At 39.6% G+C, this 23953-nt stretch overlaps 1 protein-coding gene across 1 annotated transcript; it reads right to left on the bottom strand.

Annotated features, from left to right (window-relative positions):
• Positions 1-4802: 4802 nt before the first annotated feature.
• On the bottom strand, positions 4803-8831 carry LOC113018272 (ladderlectin-like). Its single transcript, XM_026161330.1, has 5 exons — positions 8546-8831; positions 7154-7263; positions 5482-5616; positions 5195-5306; positions 4803-5121 (listed from the first exon to the last, which is right to left on the bottom strand). The coding sequence occupies exons 1-5, from the start codon at positions 8607-8609 to the stop codon at positions 5054-5056; spliced, it is 489 nt and encodes a 162-aa protein (XP_026017115.1). The 5' UTR covers positions 8610-8831; the 3' UTR covers positions 4803-5053.
• Between the last annotated feature and the right edge of the window lie 15122 nt (positions 8832-23953).

The following is a 23953-nucleotide window of genomic DNA, read 5'->3' as shown; positions in this document are numbered from 1 at the left end:
AGGTTGGGTTACTGTCTAAAGCCGCGGTCCTTGCCGACGAGTTTGTGTTAACTCATCGTGCTGCACTTTCGACAGAGCGCCGTGAGTACACTTCCTCACCTCGTCCTGTCAGAAGTTATAGGGTTTCCCCTAAGCGCCAGACACGTTCTGCTGCTATTCCTATGTCAGATCGCAAATGTTTTTATTGTCATGAAATCGGGCACCTCGTTGCTGCTTGCCCATCACTACAGCGCAGGGAGCAGGCCAACCCGAAAAGTGTGGGTTTCGTTCGTTCTATGTCAGCTTCCACTTCACCTAGCAATGGAGTGGGAAGTGAAGGCTTTGATGAGAGCTACCGCCCTTTTGTGTCGGAGGGGTTTGTTTCGTTGAATGAAAAAGAGGAGGATCGGGTGCCGATCATGATTCTGCGTGACACTGGGGCCGCGCAGACTCTTATTTTGAAGGGTATTCTACCTTTTTCTGATGACTCTTTTTGTGGTTCGGATGCTCTTGTCTGGGGTGTAAAAATGGATGTACTGCGTGTGCCACTGCACAATGTGTTTCTTCAATCGCCGCTCGTTTCGGGTTCGGTACCGGTTGGCGTGCGCGACCAGTTGCCAGTGCCCGGAGTTGCGATGATTCTGGGGAATGATTTGGCTAACGGAAAAGTGTTTTCTACCCCGAGAGTGGTTGAGATACCGGTGCCTGATATTTCATTACCTAACCCTGTCGCTGAGGAGCATTCCTCCTCTGTTTTTCCTGCTTGCGCGGTAACTCGTGCGCATAGGCGCAAGTACGGTGACGTGGATTTATCTGATTCTTTTCTCTGTGCTGGTGGTGGTCCGGAGTCTGAATCTGAAACCCGTGTTCCACTGACGGGCGACTCTGAGGCGATGCTGCCTATTAGCCCATCAGTGACACCTCAACTGTCTTTGGAAATCAACAAAAAGGAGTTGGTTTCGGCACAGCAGAGTGACCCAACTCTTGTGAGTTGTTTTTCCGCGGCCAACTCTAGCGACCAGTACCCTCGTGTTTATAGTGTCGAGGATGACGTGTTGATGCGTACTTGGTATCCGCCTACAGCTGGTGATTTGGGTTGGAATGTGTTTAAACAGGTTCTGGTGCCTCAACAGTACCGACCCAAAGTTCTTGGTCTTGCCCATGACAGTTTTTCTGGACATTTAGGTATTAGGAAAACCTATCACCGCATTCTGCGTCACTTCTTTTGGCCAGGATTGAAGAATGACGTTGCTCAGTATTGTCGTTCTTGTCACACCTGTCAGATTAGTGGTAAGCCTAACCAAGTCATTCCACCCGCTCCATTACACCCTATTCCAGTTTTAGGGGAACCTTTTGAACACATCCTCATCGACTGCGTTGGTCCGCTCCCTAAAACAAAATCGGGTCACCAGTACCTCTTGACTCTGATGTGTGTTGCTACCCGTTTTCCCGAGGCAATTCCGTTGCGCACCCTTAAGGTTAAACCAGTTGTTAAGGCATTGGTGAACTTTTTCTCTATTTTTGGTTTACCAAAAGCTGTTCAAACTGACCAAGGCTCTAATTTCATGTCTAGGATTTTTGCTCAGGTTTTGCAGTCACTTGGCATTAAACATCGGAAATCTAGTGCCTATCATCCGGAGTCGCAAGGTGCGCTCGAGCGGTTTCATCAGACATTGAAATCGATGATGCGGAAATTTTGCCTTGAGTCTCAAAAGGAGTGGGATGAGGGGTTGCCGCTGCTTCTTTTAGCAGTGAGAGAAAGTGTGCAGGAGTCGTTAGGATTTAGCCCTGCTGAGCTGGTGTTCGGTCACACAGTGCGTGGCCCCTTGCGATTGCTTAAGGAGAACTTCCTGTCCGACACTGTTGCCCCTAAGGAAAATGTGTTAGACTATGTGAGCTCTTTCAGAGAGCGTTTGCATAAAGCGTGCGCAATTGCACGGGATGCTCTCAGTGCAACACAAGGTAGGATGAAGAGGAAGTTTGATGTGAAGGCTGTGCAGCGAAAATTTGAGGTTGGTGATAAAGTTTTAACACTTTTACCGGTCCCTGGATCTTCCCTCCAGGCCAAGTTCAGTGGTCCGTATACAGTGCAGGCGAAATTGAGTGACACGGATTATGTCATCGACACCCCAGAGCGAAGGAAAAAGTGCCGTGTGTGTCATATTAATATGATGAAGCCCTACTTTGCTGGTGGTGTGTCAACAGTTGCGACTGTTGGGGTGCCGGTTTCCGAAACTCGGTATGACCCAGTAGGTGACGATTTGGTTTTCGGTTGTGCTGTGGGCTGCGCACGACTTAGGAATTCTGAAATCCTACGTGATTTAAGGTCACATTTAACTGGGGTAGACGATGATGTCCGAAATGACGTGTGTCGGTTGATTGAAAATCATCCTAATCTTTTCTCGGACACTCCATCCTGTACCACCGTGTTGGAGCATGATATCGATGTGGGGGACCATCCTCCAATCAAACAGCATGCCTACCGGGTGAATCCCACTAAGCGTGCTCTTTTCCAGACAGAAGTCTCTTATCTGTTGGAGAATTGTCTTGCTGTCCCTAGCTCTAGTGCGTGGAGTTCCCCATGTCTCCTAGTGCCTAAAGCGGATAAGACCCCACGGTTTTGTACAGATTTTCGGAAGGTGAACAGTGTGACCAAGCCTGACTCCTATCCTCGTTACCAAGCTGGACTTGTTAAAGGGCTATTGGCAAGTTCCCCTAACATCATGTGCGGCCAAAATCTCTGCTTTTGTTACTCCTGACCATTTTCTCCAGTACACTGTCATGCCTTTCGGGTTGCGCAACGCTCCCGCCACATTTCAACGGCTCATGAATATCGTGCTGGGCAGCGTCTGCAAGTGTGAAGTGTATTTGGATGACATTGTCGTCTATTCAGACACCTGGTCAGAGCATATGGAGACACTCACTGATGTGTTCCATCGCTTGGAAAGGGCATCCCTCACCCTCAACCTCGCCAAGTGTGATTTTGGTAAAGCCATGGTAACGTACTTAGGAAAGCAGGTGGGTCAGGGGCAAGTGCGCCCTATCTCGGCCAAAATCCAGGCCATACTGGATTTTCCTGCCCCTCAGACTAGGCGTGAGCTTCGCCGTTTCCTCGGCATGGTGGGCTACTACCGGAGTTTCTGTCAAAACTTCGCGGACGTGGTCGCACCTCTCACTAGCCTCACTAGTGTGTTGAGACCTTTTGTGTGGACCTCTGCGTGTCAGAGTGCGTTCCGGGCTGTTAAGACTCTCCTGTGCAGTGCGCCAGTGCTGGCCGCCCCTGATTTTGCACGCCCTTTTAAGTTGGAAGTGGACGCCAGTGCAAACGGGGCAGGTGCCGTATTGCTGCAGGAAGACCATCATGGTGTGGATCACCCAATCGGCTATTTCTCAAAGAAATTCAATGTCCATCAGCGAGGGTACAGCACGATTGAGAAAGAGGCCCTCTCTCTGCTGTTTGCATTGCAGCATTTCGAGGTGTATGTCGGTGGCAGTCCCTCGCCTGTGATTGTTTATACCGACCACAATCCCTTGGTATTCCTAATGCGGATGCGGAACTCGAACCAAAGGCTGATGAGGTGGTCCCTCCTGGTGCAGGACTTCAATTTGGAAATCCGTCATAAAAAGGGCACAGAGAATGTGTTAGCGGATGCCCTATCCCGTGTTTTCCCTTAAACATGACTGTCCAAAACATCTACAAAGGAGATGTCTTTGATTTTGGGAAGGGGGGTGTTACGGCTGTGGCCATAAGAACACTGTGTGGGCTGTTTGTTCTGTCTCTTTACTGTGTTTAAGACTCTTTACAGGTCCCTCCCCTAATGAAGAGTAGTGAGCAGCTGATTGGACCATGGAACAGGTGACCACATTCAAAAAGCCGCTCTGACAGCTCCAGAGAGAGAGAGAGAGAGTGTGGAGCCGTCGCAGTCCTGACCCTGGTTTTCCCAGCCTGTGTTTATCTTGTGTATTTGTGGGAGTGTGAATTGTAAAAGCACTCGTGGGCTGAAGCGGAAGGGGTGAGCTGCCTTTTCTTTTGGAATCGTTTTCTCCTGTTTTCTTGGTCAGGGAGCGAGGGATAGCTCTGGCATTTGTTTGTTCTTTTTTCTTTCTTAGGGTTTAGTTAGTCTTTTCTGGTGGGACTTAGTTGGTTTTGTTTATTATTTTGGCCTGGGCTCACCCTGGAGCTATGCTTCTTGTCCTTAAATAAAATCACTTTTTTTACTCACAACTGGTTTGGATGTTTGGCTTGGGAACCAGGGCGGGGATTTGTCTCTCTCTCCTCCAACCTTATGTGCGTCCCTACCCGCCTAGACTAGGGGCGTAACAAGTATATTAATGACTAACCTTATATTGCAGTTGTTCTCCTCATTGAATTTTGGTCCGATTACAGCATCCTCCCATGCAGTTACATTTGTTCCTAACCCTTTGGGAACCCTCATGTTAACTTTTATCGAATGGAAAAAAGTTAGCATTCATCCCCCAGCTTCACTGTGTTTATATTATGCTAACCATAGCTGTGTAGCTAGCCACCATATAGCACATCATTATATACCAGCTAGCCCAACTTCAGTAACCCTACAAACGCCACTTAACTCATTCACTGCCATTGACGTCTATAGACGTCAATTGAAAGCATACGTTGACTCATGGCTGGCAGTGAATGAGTTAAAAAAAGATTTCCAGATTTTCTATTATATTCCATGACCTTGTAGCTCCAGATGTTGCGAATATTAAACCACACAGTGATAGTTGCAGAACTGTACAGATTCTGAAGTACATATTGCAAAGCTTTAATGAATTTAAGACAGATTAATGACACACCTTCATCCAATGCTCTTTCTTTATTGATTTAGAAGATGAGAGATAAGAGTTCAGTCTACATCTAAATGAAACTGTGCTAAAAGCATTCTTTCCACAACAAATTCATTTCTCTTGTATTAAGTGACAACCCAGCTCTTGTTTATGTTACTTGTCGCTTCATTCCTTGCGTAGCATTACAGCAATAAAGGAGATAAAAGATGTATAATGGCACACAGATTCTTCAGGTGATATCTTGTGTGAAGTATTTGTGCTTTCATCAGTTTTTCTTGGCGCAGACAGATGGAATAACATATTCACAGCCACCGTCATCCCAGCACTTTTTGTCTGTAAGTACCAAAAACCTAGTTAGTGCTAAGTAAACACATGATTATTTTATCATGACCACACAGTGATTTACCTGAGAAATTTACATATGCACAGTTCTGATTGCCCTGAAAGTTATCAGGCTGTCCAGTACACCAGTTTGTATATTTGAGAGGGGTCCCGTCACTCCAAAACCAAAACTTTTCCTGGGAAAAACAAAACAATGAATTATACTTTCTAAAAAAATGCACATTGATAGTTTTCTTTCGTCTTTTGTCTATTTAGGCACAAAAAACCCTTTTTGTTTTGTGCATGTGGAATTCTTTTTTATTCTTGTTTTTCTTAATTTCCTGGTAAATAACTTTGTGTATGTTAGCATACCTTTATTGCATCCGAAGCGCCAATCCAAGCAGGTCCATCCTGCTGAGTAGCATCAGATATCAGCCTCTGAATCACCTGGTACTCCTCAAGGCTTTGCACAGATGCAAGGTTTGCATTCATGGACTGACAGTTTATCTACAGCGAAGAAACAGCAGAATTGCCAAAAATTTTTTATTTTTTCTTTACATTGGTAAACACACACACACACACACATATATATATATATATATATATATATATATATATATATATTGTATGTGTGTGTGTGTATATATATGTGTGTGTGTGTGTGTATATATATATATGTGTGTGTGTGTGTATATATATATGTGTGTGTGTATATATATATATATATATTTATATATATATATATATATATTTATATATATATTTATTAGGGGTGCAACGATACACAAAATTCACGGTATCAGTTCGGTTCGATACTTTGGTGTCACGGTCACTAGCATCCTGGAGCACTTCTGTTGTGTTTTGTACGTGTTTTGGAGTTTGTACCTGCTTTGTCTCTAGGGGCCACCATAAATATACTTTTATTTATTCACTCCACATAAAATGTAATAAATAAATCATATAATACAAAAACCAACTATTCACATTTAAACTTTTAACTATTTAAATTTTCAGCTTTTTCCTTTTAAACAAATGTAAAGTGAAATAACACTGCAAACCACAACACAATTAATTAAAAATTATAATATGAAAACAAAAACAAGATGCATATTCTCTGTCATATGGGCCTGTATGAATAAACTTTCTGAATCCTTTATCATCCACAACTGAAAATAGTTGTGGATGATTACTATACCTTTCTAATGCTGTCTCTAATATTGTTGTCCCTGGCTCTTTACGCTCTCTTTCCCTCTCGCTCTGTTCCTGTGCTACTGCGAGTGTAACTACCGCCCCTCCCCCCCTCTTCCCAGTGCAAAGCCCAAGTCCTGTGCGGAGTGAAGCGAAAAAAAGTGCGAGAGAGAGAAAGAAAAAAACCCCACGGCTTGCGATAAGGAGCTGGTTCGAGTCGTTCACGTCAAAGATCCGGCTCTAAGAGCCATTTCGTTCGCAACCGACACATCACTACTGGCTATTGACCAAAAGAGTGAGACTGCAAGCAGCCAACATTAGTTTTCTCCAAATAGCATTTGTTTTCTCCCTTAATGTCCTTAATGGTGAAGAGTTCAGACATTCAAAAAGGAACGAGAGTATAGCTGCTCCTCATCCACATCAAAAGGAGCCAGATGATGTGGATATCTCTTGGGTACCTCCTGGGTCAGTTGTTCCAGGCATCTCCTAGGAGTCTCTGGGACAAACCCAGGACTTGATGGATCATGCAGATTACATCTCTTGGCTGGCCCAGGAATGTCACTGTTAATCTGGATGAGCTCTAAGATGTGGTCGGGGAGAGGGACGTCTTAAACTTCTTAAACTTTTCTATTTAGTTTACTGCCCCCACCCACTACAGCAACAATAAGCAGCAGAAAATAAATCACTGGATGGATGGATGAATTGTTTTGTGTGCAAATGTCATCAGAATGTAAGTATTGTTGTTGTGAAACATCAATTTAAGAGCAGTTGTTGATCCTGAAGATGATACTTAATAACGTAAATATCAGAGAAAACATTTTCAGAATAACTCGTTGGTGATAATGACTGATATTACCTCAGCCTGAGCCCAGCTCATGGGCTTAGCAACATAGATGAGGCACTGGTCGTAGTACTCAGTCCAACCACAGGGACAAGATGGGGACTTCTTCACAAGATACCATTCTCCTATTGACAAACAACATGATTTTGAATTGAGTCATTGTATGTGATAAACTGGTTTCATTGACACTAGTACTGTGGGTGCAACGATACACAAAATTCACAGTTCGGTTCGGTTCGATACTTTGGTGTCACGGTTCGATATTTTTTCGATACAAAAAAATGTTCATGCCTTTTTAATTTGTCATTTATTAAAGTTATAAATATATATTTTAACTGAAAAGCACCGTTTTTAAATTTAATGTTGCTGAAACAACAAAATAATAAAAAATTAATTCTATCCGATCGAGAAATCACTCATCTTTGGAAAAGAGAGTTTATTACAGAGAAATGGGTCTTTCCAAAATAAAAGCTATACTATACGCTTCTTCTGGGCTATATTCTCAGCAGCATATTAAACATATCAGGTCCCCATAAGGAGAATCATGTGCTAACGGCTGTCTAAATGACTCGGGTAAAGTTTGTAGCATGCGTGCCTGTTGTTTTTGTCTGCTTCCACTTGTCTTTGCACTAGGACGATGTCGGCGTAAATGTGCAGTCATATTCATTGTGTTCCCACTAGTGCTGTCAGCGTTAATCTCGTTGAAATGACGTTAACGCCACTCCGTGTGTGGGGCTGGACGGTGTCAACACGTTAACAAGCAAACTGCGCTAGTTAAACTGCGCTACTAGTTCCCACCAATTGAGCGTTGCGTGGCACATCTGAGATACTGTTTTACTTTTGTCCATTACCATTACCATCAGGGTCCTGCTTCACATGAAAACCAAAATAGTTCCAAACGACAGATCTGAATGAAGGTTTGATTTCAAAATCAATACGAGTATTGTTGCACCCCTACTGCTTACAATATTCATAATTAGAATCTGAATAAAAAAACAAAACAATTATTAGATATGTTTGGTTTAATTTGATCAAATAAGCCTTTAACATCATTGTATTTACCACAGACTTTGCAGATTAACATGAAAATATTATGTGGTGTTTAAACTATACATTTAAAATGTTGTTTATGAGCAAATATGTATTCCAACAACTGCCTCCAAGTAATTCTGTAAAAAGAAAAATAGACATTATATCATATTTAGGAAAGTTGTTTTTTATGGTTGCGGTTAAAGATAGAAACTCTAGAGGCTTTTATGGCGGTTTAGAATTTCAATTTTCACTTCAGGTTAACCAGACACTAAATATTATCTCAAAGTAATCAGAGCACTAAGAAGTCAAAATTATTGCATCTGTGTTGTTCCCTGCCTTTACAGTATGATAAAAGAAATATACAATAATATTCACCAGCAGCAGTGGTCAGGGTCACCATTGCAAAGAGAAGTGCAGAAGCAGTCATCAGCTTCATCATGGTGATCTTTAGTATCTGCAGGAAACAGAAGACCCAAAGTGACCAGCAGTTAATATAAGGAAGGATGGAAGATGATCAGGAATCTTATGTCACAAATATTGTAGGATATCTTCTCTTCTTGTCAGCGTCAGACTATAACCTTAGTCTTACAGAGTGGATGTGCTAAATAAGTCTCAGTCCTGCATTTATATTCACTCTTAGATATACATCTCAAAACCACAAGCAAACACTTGGCATATGTCTGTTGACTCAGAGCCAACAGACATTGTTCATGCACAGATCAACAAACGAAGTGTAAGTTTCTCTTTAAGGGCTTTGTCTCTGTAAAGGAAAGCAGTGTTCAGGGTAAAATGTAATGTGCTTTTTTACGTTTCAGTTTTTGAATTCTAAAATACACTTTGCAGACAAAAACTATTGAGCTGACTAAAAATTAACCCTAAATGAGATTTTATGACATCTCGTTCTGAACTGTTTCCTGTTGCAGGTATAACAGCTTCCACTTTTTAGTGGAGACTTTCTGTCTGACTTTAGTGTCAACCCAAATGTTGTTAGGACTTTAAATTGTCTTGAAAGAAATATAGCAACTCTATCACCACACACCTCTCCGTGTGCTATCAACTCCCATAAAAAACATTGGGTTTACACCATCAGTCCTGCATGAAACTGAATCAGGATGTTTCTTCAGGGAAAGCTGGATGCTCAGTCAACATACTCAACAAATACCAGTAAAATTAAGTAGTTTTCTTAAACTTAATGTCTTTATAACTATTTTATGTTTTTGTAAATAAAAAAAGGATGGTTATGTATCACCACATCGCTGATATGCATATTTACTAATTTGGATTAAATAGTTGTCTGCAGTATTAAATTATTATTCCATAAATAATGGATGGCAGAAAATACACTGGAAGAGTACAGGTGATGTCACTTTCTGATAGTTTTTAGTTTCAAATTTAAGGTAGGTTAACATTTTTCAAATGGTCTGTTCCCTATGGCAATATGAGGCGTTGATAGTGCTGTCTCATCTGTGGGTAAGATGCATGGTTTCTATAACCAAACTGCAGTTACACAGGTCATAATGTGTATTGAGTGTGTTTATATTGTTTTAATTGTTCTCTTCATGAAGATGAATCTCTTCTTCCTCTTTACTGGGGCTTGATTAGACTGAGCTCCACCTTCCTACAGTGTTTCAACCAGGCTGTGCTGTCACACGGAGAGTAGCATGTGACCCTTTTGTTTTTGCTGTTTTCACTATTTCAAGGAATTTAAAGTGTTATGGCCTGTCTAGGGGTGGTCAGACCACAACATAAAGGTGATCCATCCTCGTCAGACCTCAAGGAGCCACAGCACACAGTTAGTACAATTTTACAATGATTAACACATAGAAGGAGCTGGATGCAACTTCAGGGTGGAGCAAAAGAAACTATCTGAAATATTATAACTTACCTATCCAGTTTTTAAGTATGACATCATTAGCCATGTCTGGGCCCAAACTCCACTGCAGGTCCCAAGGTCAAACGATCACTGCAGCATCACTGATAGTTGAAAAACTGTCTAAATTCTTTCATCTGTAATAAAATGATCAGTGTGGCTGCTCTACCAGGTGTAACAATTAAGTTTAACATCCAGGCATCCATGAAAATTGAATTTATGAAATTTAACTGAGTTAGAAGTTAGCAGGAAGTTAGCTCACTAGTTTCCACCTAAACATTATATAGAGAGATTTCTGAAACAAATTAAAAGGTACAACTCTGCTATCACTTCCGACAGAAATGAAGACAGAGAAGTAAACAGCAGTGACATTTGTAGCAGAGGTGGGACCAAGTCATTGTTTTGCAAGTCTCAAGTAAGTCTCAAGTCTTTATCCTCAAGTCTCAAGTCAAGTCTCAAGTAATGTCAGGCAAGTCAGAGTCGAGTCTCAAGTCACTGGTGTAAAAGTCCAAGTAAAGTCACAAGTCTGAAACTTTGAATTTCAAGTCCTTTCGAGTCTTTAAAAAAAACAAACGAAAAAATAATGTTGCAGTTATGCTAAATGTAAATATTAGACCATGTAATTTTAAAATCTGTGTTTTTCTCAACACATGACAAAATAGTGAACTTAGAAAATATACACAAATTGTGAAATTGCACCTCTTTAAAATGCAGCTCAATTAAACCTAGCTCCAAGAATAATTTTCACCGACAGTTCTGAGATAAGCTGCATGTTATTCTTGGATGCGGTTGTAGGACCGGCTTTAAAATCGCATGACAAAAATATCATACACATTAAAAAAAACTGTATCACCAACGTAGCCTGGACAACATTTGCTAGTTAGATGAAGTCAGCTATCTCATCGTAGCAAATTTATATGCATATTTATAATCATACGGTTCTTGGAGTGAGTGCATACACTCATGAAGTTTAGTAACTTCAGGTCACTGCAACAAGCCCAGGTACAGTTTACCGACGGATGGGTGCAGGACCTTGAAATGCACCGTGTAGAACGAAAGACCATCGTACGTATCATAAGTTTACCAGTCTCACAAATCGTCTTCATAAATACACATTCCTTAACCGTTTATTAATAGGACCTTTGAGCTCAACGGTAATTAATTAGTAGTGGAAATAATTTCTGGTACCCATCACAGAAATGTAGCAGTGACAACAATATTGTATGCTGTAATCGTACTGGGCAATTAGTGATACAAAAACCTGTTTTATCCTGTGAATAAAAGTATATGTTTTTGTCAGTGTACCATAATAACAGAAGCGAAACACAATATTGTGTCAGGACAATTCACTATTTATGCACAATAAACAAAGGAGCATAGCGCGACAATTTCTGTTCTTGCTTGTAACCTATATCACCAATTATGTTATGAAAATGACGTATTAACTACAACAGCAGACTGACCTTTGTGTAAATGCTTGGAGCAGACTAACCTGTGAGCTGGAGTGTTCTGGGACGTTATATTTGATCTTTGAATGGCTGCAATCCAGGCCACCCGTCGCGTCTTTGTTACTTCGGAAACATGAACAATTTCTCTTCAGCGATGTAATCCGATAACAACCGATCTCTTTACCCGTCGGCTTCCCGTGGCTGTCATGCGACCGGCTATTGCAGTTAATAATACAACAGCTTCTTGACATTTTTGTGTTTCTTTTTATCGCTGTGTGACTGATTTTAATTGAAAGCCTGCGTGGGCTAGTACCTCTTGCCACGAGTTCCCAGAATCCTTTGCGGTTCTACCCGTGAATGACGTCACATTTTCAATCTCTATATAATATGCATGTTAAATTTTGTATTTGGGGTAAAATATCAAGTCTTTTCAAGTAAACCGGTTCAAGTCCAATTCAAGTCCCAAGTCATTGGTGTAAAAGTCCAAGTCAAGTCACAAGTCTTAGAACATTTTTTCAAGTCAAGTCTAAAGTCATAAAATTAATGACTCGAGTCTGACTCGAGTCCAAGTCATGTGACTCGAGTCCACACCTCTGATTTGTAGGGTTACTGAAGTTTGGGTAGCTGGCATATAAAAATGTTCTACGTGATCACTAGCGACTCAGCTATGGTTAGCATAATATAAACAGTGAAGCTGGAGGATGAACGCAAACTTTTTTGCACTCGATAAAAGTTCACGTGAGGGTTCCCGAAGGTCAGCGACAAATGCAATCGCATGGCAGGATGCTGTAAACGGACCAAACTACAGCCAGGAGAACAACTGAGATAATCCATCCACAATACGAGGTTAGTTATTAATATACTGCTGCATGGGCTGAGCTGTAGTTACATTGTAAGATTTTAAAAACTGAGCTTTAAAATGAATAGCGGTAATAAAACCTAAGAGAGGCTGACAGTGATCAATGACTGTTTATAGGGGCTTGTTGAGATTAAATAGAAACGGCTACAAAGCATTAAAACACAACATCCTTATTAAACACAGGGTAGTTTGGGCCCAGAAGCAGGATTCATCACATCATCACTTAAAGACTGGATTCAAAATTAACCAGATGACAATAACTTACCTTCCTAACTAAGATAAATGGGAGGAAACTAGGATCAAATAAAAAGCAGTCTACTCCTACAAACCCCTTGATGTAGCAACTACCATTAAAGGTATTTACAGAGGTGCTTCACAGGTAATGGAGTGGCTGGTTGGGATGAGCAGAGGTTGAAGTGCTGGCAGTCTGCGGCAGTGTCATCTTATATGTCATCTCCATTTGGGTAACCAATCCATATTTGTCCTTCCACACTTAGATTTAAAAACAGATTTTAAAAACAGCACCTTACAAAATTAAATGTAACAAAAGATACACGTTTTTATATTTTTGTCTTCTGTGTTAAGCACGTTAAGCTTACACCTAAGGAAATATAATATATGAATACAATTGCTATTGCTACGCAACCAATTGTCCTGAGATGATTTACGATGTTCTTTAAATTTAATAGAATTACAAATTTGTGAGACACAGTCTGGATTAACAGTAATGGAAAAGTCATGACCGTGATTGAAACCAGAACAAAAGTATTTTAGGAAACCAGTATCTCTAAAGATTTGAAGAGAAAAGGAAGTTAATGATATTCTGATCAGTGATTTATGTGCTTTTCATACTGACCACAGAGATGCAGGAATTCATTATAATTTTCAGTTCAGTTTTATTTATGTCACATCACTTCACAAGATGCTTGACGTGCATGAGACATACATATTTACTCTGTTCTGTAATATGAGAATGTTCTTCCAACTCCCATTAAAGAAACATGTTTTTGGCACCATCAGTCTCACATGATATTGAATAAGGATGTTTCTTAGAAAAGGGTTGGGTGCTCAGTCAACACACTGAATAAATACCAGAGAAATTAAAATGGTTTGAAGCTTGTTATTATAGTTATTCACTTCATCAGTATTTTCAAGTCATTCTTTGATAATGATGGATCTTTGATTGAGTAATATTATTGAACATGGAAACTGCAGCTACAGGTGAAATGATGTCTGACATTATTGTGCTGCAAGCTGTAAATTCTGTAACCTCAAAAAAGTGTTTCTGTTGTAAAGATCTTTGGGATGGCATGAGGCTGAGGGTGCAAGAGTACACTGTCAGGTTTCAAAGGTTGTTCACAGAGTAAACTGTGATGAATTTAAAAATCTACATCCTTCCTTCCCTTTAGACATTAAAACGATTGTGGGAGAATTGCAGTTAGTATATTTACTGTAATATGAGAATGTTTTCAGATCCACTGTATCAGCTAAAGTATCACATGTGCTACCAACTCTTGTTAAAGAAACAAACTGTGTTTGCATCATCAGCCACACATGAAACTGAATCAGGATGTTGCTCTAAGGTTATGTGCTCAACCAACAGTCTGAATAAATAAAACTAAAAACTGATATTAAAGAATAGTTTGAAGTGTTGTCTTCATCATTTATTTCATGTGACACTGATCTTTGTTTATGAAGACAAAGATCAGTTTTAATACTTCTTTTGTAATTGTCTGCAGTGTTAAATAATAATTATGATCCCATAAGCAACGGATACCATTAGTAGGTCACACTGAGTGTAGCTGACATCACTTTGTGATTTCTTTCCGTGTCTAAAATCAGGTCTAAACTTTCTGAAATGTTTGTTGTTCCCTATGGAAATATCTGTTTTTGGTATTATTGCTGTGACCAAAGAGCAGCTACATGTGAAACAGTGACAAACTGTGTACAGGAAGTTCTTTCTTATTTTGTGGGACTGATGGTTTTTTTTTTTTTTTTTTTGCTGGATTAAACATTTCAGAAGCGACTGCCAGATTGTTTATCCTGTGTAGGCTCTTTGGTCACATATTTCTCGAGGCAGAAGACTTGCTTGTACTTTAATAAACCGGTGGTATGACCTTGGTCATAATTTGCATTGTGGGAATATCATTTGTGTTCCTCCCTCCACGAGGACGGTGGTGTTAATGCTATCTTGTGTTTTCCTTCTTAAATTGGATAAAAACTGATTATGTCTCCACAGATTTAGGAGTCGACTCTGTGTTTTGGCTCCACCTTCTTTCCACCTGTGCGTACTGCCATGTTTTGATGCCCTGAAGAACTTAGTACATTTTGTAAATACCTTTACAATGCACGCCTGATAGCTTACAGGTGGGAGTCCTTTTTTCTCTTTATTTTAGTGAGGTTGGTGCCATCTGACCTCTGTATACATCACATCATTCTCCACTCTCTCATCAGACCACCTGGTGGAGTCCGTCGGGCTGCTGAAGGGACTCATTACTCTTTATGTAATTAATAATGTCTTTATCTGCTAGAAAGAATGTTAGTGAACCCAGAACCTCTCTTTCTTTGTCTTTGTCACAAACACACACACACACACACACACATATGTGCACAAACCGTTTGTGTGTGTGTGTGTGTGTGTGTGTGTGTGAGAGAGAGAGAGAGAGAGAGAGAGAGAGAATCAAGAGTAAAAAAAAAATCTTAAAACTACAAACACTGTGTCTTTTATGTATTTTTTTCCTGAAACAATGACTCCCATTTTTGAACACAACTCTTACTGTCCAATGTGATTTAATTGAATCAGTAACTATTTTGAGAAAACTTTAAACTTTTTAAATAGATTTTAATTTAAGGATCTGTCAATGGAAAATTGTATTTAGTAGTCAGTATAATCTTTTAGTGATATAAGTTTGCATATGGTAGAATGCTGGTGTCAAACTCTGGCCCGCGGGCCAAATTTGGCCCGCAGCGTAATTACATTTGGCCCGCGAAGTCATACCAAATTACTATCAGAGCTGGCCTACTGGTATTATACAGCTAATATATATTGTTTAGTATTAAGCTTTGCTTGTTCCATATTCAGTTTTCCAGCAAAACGTGTTTGAGTCCATAAGAAAAGATTCATTCTTATATCTGGAGGAAGATTTTTTTTTTCCCAATAAATATTAATGTTAGCCCGTGACTTTGTTCGAGTTTTGAATTTTGGCCCACTGTGTATTTGAGTTTGACACCCCTGCTCTAGGGTGTTCACCCCCAAATCCTAGGAGTATGGGAGAGTTCGTACTTTGTCTTATTGTTTTACGGTAGGATTAACGTAGCTATGTCTGTTTTAGTTTAAATGCTTCTTTACATATAGATGAACTGTTAGATTTTCCAGACCAGCAGGTTAAGGGAAGTTTATGGGGCCACACTCTGACCCCCCCCACACACACACAAATACACTCACTGAAGTATAAATAAAGAATGGGGCAGTTTCTTAGGGGAGTCTCTTAGTAGGGAGCTGCCCTTGCTAGCAAGAAGTTCTGTGTGTTTCTCTTCTCTGAGTCTTTACTGAAGAAGTGTTTTATAACATTTTCCCTAACAGGATCTTATTTAATTATTTTGCAAAGAAACTAAACACTAATTTATTTATGATACATAGTGGTAACCACAAGGAGGCAAGAGTTAGACACAATTACAGCACATACCTCCGTTGTTAAACACCACAACTCCAAAGTGCTCAGTCTTGTGGCTCATTACGTAATGTAACTGATATTTGCACAAGCCAGTGAGGCAGAGTTGAAAGGGAAGGTTTACAAGATGGTAGTGAGTCCTGCTGCGATGTATGGTTAGGATAGGGTGGCACTGGCAAAAAGACAGGAGACTGAGCAGGAAGTAGCAGAGTTAAAGATGCCAAGATATTCAATCAGAGTGACCAAAAGGCACAGGATTAGCAATGAGTATATTGGACACCTGTCTAGTAGTTTGGAGACACATGTATAATTCATACTAGGGTGAGAAATGCAGTCCATGGAAGAAATATGGACAACACTCCTTAGCAAGAAAGTCAGAATAATTTTTTTTTCTTGGGGCGAACGTGGCTCAAGAGTTGGGAGTTCACCTTGTAATCGGAAGGTTGCCGGTTCGAGCCCTGGCTTGGACAGTCTCGGTCGTTGTGTCCTTGGGCAAGACACTTCACCTACCGCCTACTGGTGATGGCCAGATCGGCCGATGGCGCTTAATGGCAGCCTCGCTTCTGTTAGTCTGCCCAAGGGCAGCTTGTAGTTTGCTTCCACTTGTGTGTGAATGTGAGAGTGAATGAATAGTGGACTTGTACAGCGCTTCTATGGCCCCGAAAAGCGCTGCATAAAATGCAATCCATTATTATTATTATTACCACATTATAAACACAACAGTTAAAAGTAACTTAACCATAAACAATAAAACAAGAACATTTAAACAGCAGCACATGTCCCAAGGCATGATGGGAGAGAACTAGCTGCTCCCCAATACACCACAACATTCATTAATGATCATCTCTCACTTCTAGTCTTCTCTGTCTTAATTTCAGGTTTCCACCATGTGTTGTAGATAGTTCAGGAGGTTAACTTGACCAAGCAGTCTTTTGTTTAGAATATCAGAATTGGGAGGAAGTTTATTAGACTGATACATATATACCAACAAGACAGTGTACATCACTGTGACAGCAGCGTTTGTTTTCATTCAAATGCTTTATGGCTTTTCCTTTAATACCTAATGGGTTAGGGTTAGGGGCCGATTTTTTTGCCCCAGTCCAGCCCTGACCTGAGGGACATATTTCAAGAATTAACATAATATGACAAAAACATAATATGACAAAAAAAACTGTAATACCAATATTATAGCATTTATACTACATAATCAGAATACTAGTTATTCCTTATTAATATCTGTTTTTTAATAGTATTTGTTACACTAAAAATACAACAGCAAATTCTACCATTTTAATTTTACATTGTTTTCTTTAAGAATACTAGCAACTAGTTATTTCTGAGGTATGTTTTTTATAAGTTTGTTATATGATGGGTCATAGACATTTCTTCTCTAAGTAATGGGATACACATTTCAATGATCTTCTCATGGCAAAGCCTGCCTAGTGGGTAGACAGAGGAAGCACCACTCGAGCGCACAACGCCAGGACTGCCATAATGAATTAATTAAATACACCATTAAATTATTAATTAAATGTGGCAATAATTAATTAAAATCGGAAATAATTAATTACATAAATATTTATGACATATTTAATTAATTAATGACACATTTAATTAATTATTGACACATTTAATTATCCATCCATCCATTCGCTTCCGCTTTCCTTTTCAGGGTTGCGGGGGGCGCTGGAGCCTATCCCAGCTGTCATAGGGCGAGAGGCAGGGTACACCCTGGACATGTCGCCAGTCTGTCGCAGGGCCAACACATAGGGACAGACAACCATTCGCACTCACATTCATACGTAGTGACAATTTGGATTATCCAATTAACCTATCCCCACAAGCTGCATGTCTTTAGACAGTGGGAGGAAACCAGAGTACCCGGAGGGAACCCACGCAAACACGGGGAGAACATGCAAACTCCACACAGAAAGACCCCGGCCTGATGTTGGAATTGAACTCAGGACCTTCTTGCTGTGCGGCAACAGTGCTTGCCAACGTGCTGCCACATTTAATTAATTATTTTTTATTTCACATTTTAATTAATTATTGCACAGTTGACTCCTTCAGGTCTCACCATGAAATAATTTTATCTGTCAACCCATCAAACTCAGGGGGCCGGGTCAACGCTGATCGAGTCAAAACCATTGCTTTGGCCTGGTGGCCATTGTTTCTAGCACACCAACAACTGCCATGTGGAAACTAACAGAACTGAACTTTGAAAAACCCTGTTTGTGTGTCACCAAATACTGTTTAAATATTTTTTTAGCCGAGAATGTAGTGGTTTAATCTTCATGTGTCTGGTCGGTTTGTCAAGATACAGCCTCTTTGCAAAAGTGCTTCGATGATTTTGGAGATGTCTGCCCAGTCTCACGGCAAAGCGTGGGATAGACCCGCTCGCCTCGCAAGCAATCGAGCTGTTATTACCACCGACAAAGCGCAGGCCCCGGTGCACAGCTGTAGTAACCCCCGCTGACTTCTTTTACTGATGTTATATTTATCGGTGTTTTATTTCCTGATGTTCTTGTGTGTCCTACGTGTTTCAGTCGCCAATTCTGAATTATAACTAACATTAAAAACATGTTTAAGGAGGAGAGAAAGCAAATAAATTCGATTAACAGCTGATCTTTGGGTTTTTGTTCAGTAATCAGCGTGACCTGCGTATAAACGCATAAGAGATAACGTTGGTGTTTCCGTCATGTAGTAACTGCTGGCTTTAACTGTACAAAGGTTATTCAACACTATGAAACACATACAGACTTCATGATGTTCAGCTAATATTTTTATTGTGAATATTAATCATGAGGGTAAACGGACCTGTACACCACGGAGCGAGGTCAGCATATCCACGATATCTTCATCTCTATGAGTTAACACAGAGTTTCCCAGCTGACTAATCTAACGGTCATCTAAGAATATGTCACGGGTCATATCAATATGATTTTACAGAAAATCATCCTTATTACTGCCAACTATTCCAGAGACGTGAAAATCTACAGCATAAAGAACAAAACATCCAGAAGTCTGCACGATGTGTTTCATAGTTTGTAACAAGGCTTTGACAATTAAACATAACATGACCGAAAAAGAAAAAAAAGAGAAAAAAATAAATCACAAATTATATGTTAACTTCATTTATTTTTATTTAAGTAAACTCTAAATATTCTAACAGACAACTGGTGCTTAGAATACAGTTGAATAACTATTAAAAAAGAGGTGATATAATATTTCTGTTCTTTCATGATGAACACGCTGTTGCAAACTCCTCTCTGTGGAAATGCACCTTCTCTTCTCTTTCTTTAAAACATTTTAAAAGTCAGTTTACTCTCAAGATTCACTGTTAAATCCAAAACACACCAGATAAAGAAAAGTGAATAGTTCAGTCTAACACATGTGCCAGTGAACCGTTAAACGTCTGTGAAACTATGCAGTTATGAAACGTAACTTTAACCTCAGCCAAACCGATTCGCTCAGTTGTAAATAAAACAGCGAAGTAAACGTGACCCGACAGACAGAACCTGAGTGAATGAAGTCCAGCGTTTAACCACTGAGAGCTAAAACTCAGTTGAGGTTTCAAAGCTGTGTGCCGGTGATTGGACATAAGCCGCTGATGAAGCTGAAATACATAAATAATTAATGAAATGTGTCAATAATTAATTAATTACATGTGTCATAACTATTTATTTAATTAATTAATTCCAATTTTAATTAATTATTGCCACATTTAATTAATAATGTAATGGTGTATTTAATTAATTCATTATGGCAGTCCTGGCGTTCCATATTCTCCCAGCGCTCGACAGGGAAGGTTTTTTTCTCCGTCTCTCTGACAATTCCTGCATCTGTTGCACTTGAAAAGACATAATCTGTAAGTGTGGCGAAATGATTGATTGATCTCACTTATTAGTTCATTGAGATGTTGAGATCTTGTACTGGTTGTTTACACATGGAAAAATATTGAATATAACATTTGTGTATTTGCATGGAGACTAAACACACCTTACTCTGTTTCTGTAATTACAGTTTTACTAAAGAATGAAAGTATTTACAAATGCCAATCAGTAAGGCTCTGAAGAATACGACACAGTCTCCTGAGTGTTTACTCAAGTCATTTAATATTTAGCTCCCTGCATAAGCGGGATAGAGACATTCAGCTGAGGGCAGAAGAATTTATTAGAAAATACCTGAAAACTTCATCCCCATGCATTGCTCATTGTCCCTGTAGTTGTTAGGCTCCTTCTGATACCAGCTCGATCCAAAACCAGTAACCAGTCAGCAGCTTCATGATGATATTTAGTATCTCTGTAAGAAACAGATGAAATAGGTAACTGGCAGTTACTGGCTGAAAGAATAGAAGATCTTCAGCATACAGGGAGTGCAGAATTATTAGGCAAGTTGTATTTTTGAGGAATAATTTTATTATTGAACAACAACCATGTTCTCAATGAACCCAAAAAACTCATTAATATCAAAGCTGAATGTTTTTGGAAGTAGTTTGTAGTTTGTTTTTAGCTTTAGCTATTTTAGGGGGATATCTGTGTGCAGGTGACTATTACTGTGCATAATTATTAGGCAACTTAACAAAAAATAAATATATACCCATATCAATTATTTATTTCTACCAGTGACACCAATATAACATCTCCACATTCACAAATATACATTTCTGACATTCAAAAACAAAACAAAAAACAAATCAGCGACCAATATAGCCACCTTTCTTTGCAAGGACACTCAAAAGCCTGCCATCCATGGATTCTGTCAGTGTTTTGATCTGTTCACCATCAACATTGCGTGCAGCAGCAACCACAGCCTCCCCGACACTGTTCAGAGAGGTGTACTGTTTTCCCTCCTTGTAAATCTCACATTTGATGATGGACCACAGGTTCTCAATGGGGTTCAGATCAGGTGAACAAGGTAGCCATGTCATTAGTTTTTCTTCTTTTATACCCTTTCTTGCCAGCCACGCTGTGGAGTACTTGGACGCGTGTGATGGAGCATTGTCCTGCATGAAAATCATGTTTTTCTTGAAGGATGCAGACTTCTTCCTGTACCACTGCTTGAAGAAGGTGTCTTCCAGAAACTGACAGTAGGACTGGGAGTTGAGCTTTACTCCATCCTCAACCCGAAAAGGCCCCACAAGCTCATCTTTGATGATACCAGCCCAAACCAGTACTCCACCTCCACCTTGCTGGCGTCTGAGTCGGACTGGAGCTCTCTGCCCTTTACCAATCCAGCCACGGGTCCATCCATCTGGCCCATCAAGACTCACTCTCATTTCATCAGTCCATAAAACCTTAGAAAAATCAGTCTTGAGATATTTCTTGGCCCAGTCTTGACGTTTCAGCTTGTGTGTCTTGTTCAGTGGTGGTCGTCTTTCAGCCTTTCTTACCTTGGCCATGTCTCTGAGTATTGCACACCTTGTGCTTTTGGGCACTCCAGTGATGTTGCAGCTCTGAAATATGGCCAAACTGGTGGCAAGTGGCATCTTGGCAGCTGCACGCTTGACTTTTCTCAGTTCATGGGCAGTTATTTTGCGCCTTGGTTTTTCCACACGCTTCTTGCGACCCTGTTGACTATTTTGAATGAAACGCTTGATTGTTCGATGATCACGCCTCAGAAGCTTTGCAATTTTGAGACTGCTGCATCCCTCTGCAAGATATCTCACTATTTTTGACTTTTCTGAGCCTATCAAGTCCTTCTTTTGACCCATTTTGCCAAAGGAAAGGAAGTTGCCTAATAATAATGCACACCTGATATAGGGTGTTGATATCATTAGACCACACCTCTTCTCATTACAGAGAAGCACATCACCAAATATGCTTCATTGGTAGTAGGCTTTCGAGCCTATACAGTTTGGAGTAAGACAACATGCATGAAGAGGATGATGTGGACAAAATACTCATTTGCCTAATAATTCTGCACTCCCTGTATGTGTAACACACCTGTCGTAGAATATTGTCTCCTCTTTTAAGCATCAACTTGTAGCTTCTGACTTCCAGAGTGGAGACCAATGATTATATACACTTTCCTGTATTTACATCTTATTACAGACACACTGAAAATACACTGAAGCATGTTTTGATTCCATGCTCCACTGCCCCAGTGTTTACCAGCCTTGCATAATTTTCTCCACCCAGCTTGAATTTCATGGCTATTTAAATTTAAAAAAAAACATTTGTGCTCTGGGGAAAAATTTTCTTGTGCCATTAAATACAATTCATCACAATTAATAAATTACAAAGCCTCCAATTAATAAGATTGTTTTTTTTAATCGAGCCCCACCCCTAACTTATATATTTGTGTTCTCTTTCTGGAATGCTCCTTGAGGAAAGAAGCAGCATGTGCAGCAGTTAATGTTATTAGAAATTGAAATAAAGTAGAAAAACTTACTTTTGGCATACAAATTACTTTTTTTCGTGTTAAATTGTGTTTGACAAAATGTGCTGATTTTTCACAAGTTATAGCAGAACTGAATTGGGCATGCACAGGATGAGTTACATCATTTGAAACTTAGCCCTGATTGGAGAAATTGGAAGTGTTACAACTGACCCATGTTACAACTATCCAAGGTCTCCCCTACAAAGTATGACGTAGTAACAGAAAAAAAAAATCTGATATTTCAATAAGGAACAATCAGCATTTCACAAACATTACACTTGTTTTGAGAGAGTGAAAGCTAAAAGGACAGAAGCTGTAGCTGCCTAGTGAAACTTTTTTCTGCTCTCCATTATTTATGGAAGCATCACTTTATTCATTATTGCAGACAAAACAAAAAAGAGACAAATCAAATAAAAACTCGTTTCGAGGCTTCTTGGTTCACCAATCAGCCAGTTAGACCACTTAACAATTTGACTAAACCTCTGTTCTTTACAGATATCCAAACCATAATGATAAAGAAAAACATGAAACAGATTCATTAAAATGCAATAAAAGAGAATCATCATGGTTTAATCACTGTGGAAACAAACATGGGAATCACCGGTGGCCCTTTTTGCACACAGCCTAAAATTTAATTAAAGTGAAATTAAACTTTGTATCAACAACTGTTCCCAGATATTTACTGAATAGATTCCACAATCTGACCTTTAATAGAAGTTTGACTCAAAAATGAGTCAACACCTATTGTACAAAAAGGTACATGCACAAAATCTGCCATAAAACCCTGACATAGCATTTAACCCTTTAAATGGGGATGGGACATTTGTGGTGATGTGTAAAATTATCAGAGGACCTTTTTAACTTTCAAAAACACCTCAAATGTTTTAACATAAAGAGCAAACCAGTGACAGACTCCAGGGGAACAACAGACTCTAGACTGAAGGTGGACTGAAGTATGAGGTAGCTGAACTGAAGAGGATAAACATAAGAGAAGCCTTTCTGAGAGAGAAGTCACTGAAAAAATAGTCCCTCTGTTTAACACATTCATCATTCTTCAGTTACTGTGAGATAAGATCACAGCATGCTTGGTGAGAAAAATGCAGAGAAATGCAGAACTGACATGTGAAACACTGAACTGTGATGAAGGTATTTTGATAACAGAACGTTGCTGTAATCATGTTTTTTCAACTTGTTAAATGTCTGTATTCGACATTACATTTTTACCTGGACCATTAACACATAAGTCATACATAACACGAAGCAGAACCAAAGTTATACTAGAAAAATTTGCATTTCCTGCGAAAATGCAGTGTGGATGCTTAAAGCTGAAGCTGTATGCAAAAACTAGCTGAAAAAGCTGAAAAGTTGCAGAAATTGTAAAAACTTTGCAGAAGCAAAATAAGTTTGCTAAAATGGAATAACTTAGTAGAACTGCAATATCTTAGAGGAAACATAATACTTGGCAGAAATACAATAGCATAGCAGAATTTAGCAGAAAATATTGTAACTTACCAGAAACATGATAACTTCTCAAAAATACAAGAATTTAGGAGA

This window comes from Astatotilapia calliptera, unplaced genomic scaffold, assembly GCF_900246225.1.
Source record: "Astatotilapia calliptera unplaced genomic scaffold, fAstCal1.2 U_scaffold_52, whole genome shotgun sequence".
Classification (NCBI taxonomy): domain Eukaryota; kingdom Metazoa; phylum Chordata; class Actinopteri; order Cichliformes; family Cichlidae; genus Astatotilapia; species Astatotilapia calliptera.
This window is presented reverse-complemented; position numbering and strand designations above follow the sequence as displayed.

What these genes read in the sequence shown, in the direction of transcription:
- LOC113018272 (XM_026161330.1), bottom strand. Translation starts at nt 8,609, where the DNA reads ATGATGAAGCTGATGACTGCTTCTGCACTTCTCTTTGCAATGGTGACC. An exon ending in GCGCTTCGGATGCAATAAAG is followed by an intron (nt 5,307 to 5,481) that starts GTATGCTAACAT and finishes TGTTTTTCCCAG; the next exon opens with GAAAAGTTTTGGTTTTGGAG. An exon ending in TGCATATGTAAATTTCTCAG is followed by an intron (nt 5,122 to 5,194) that starts GTAAATCACTGT and finishes TGGTACTTACAG; the next exon opens with ACAAAAAGTGCTGGGATGAC.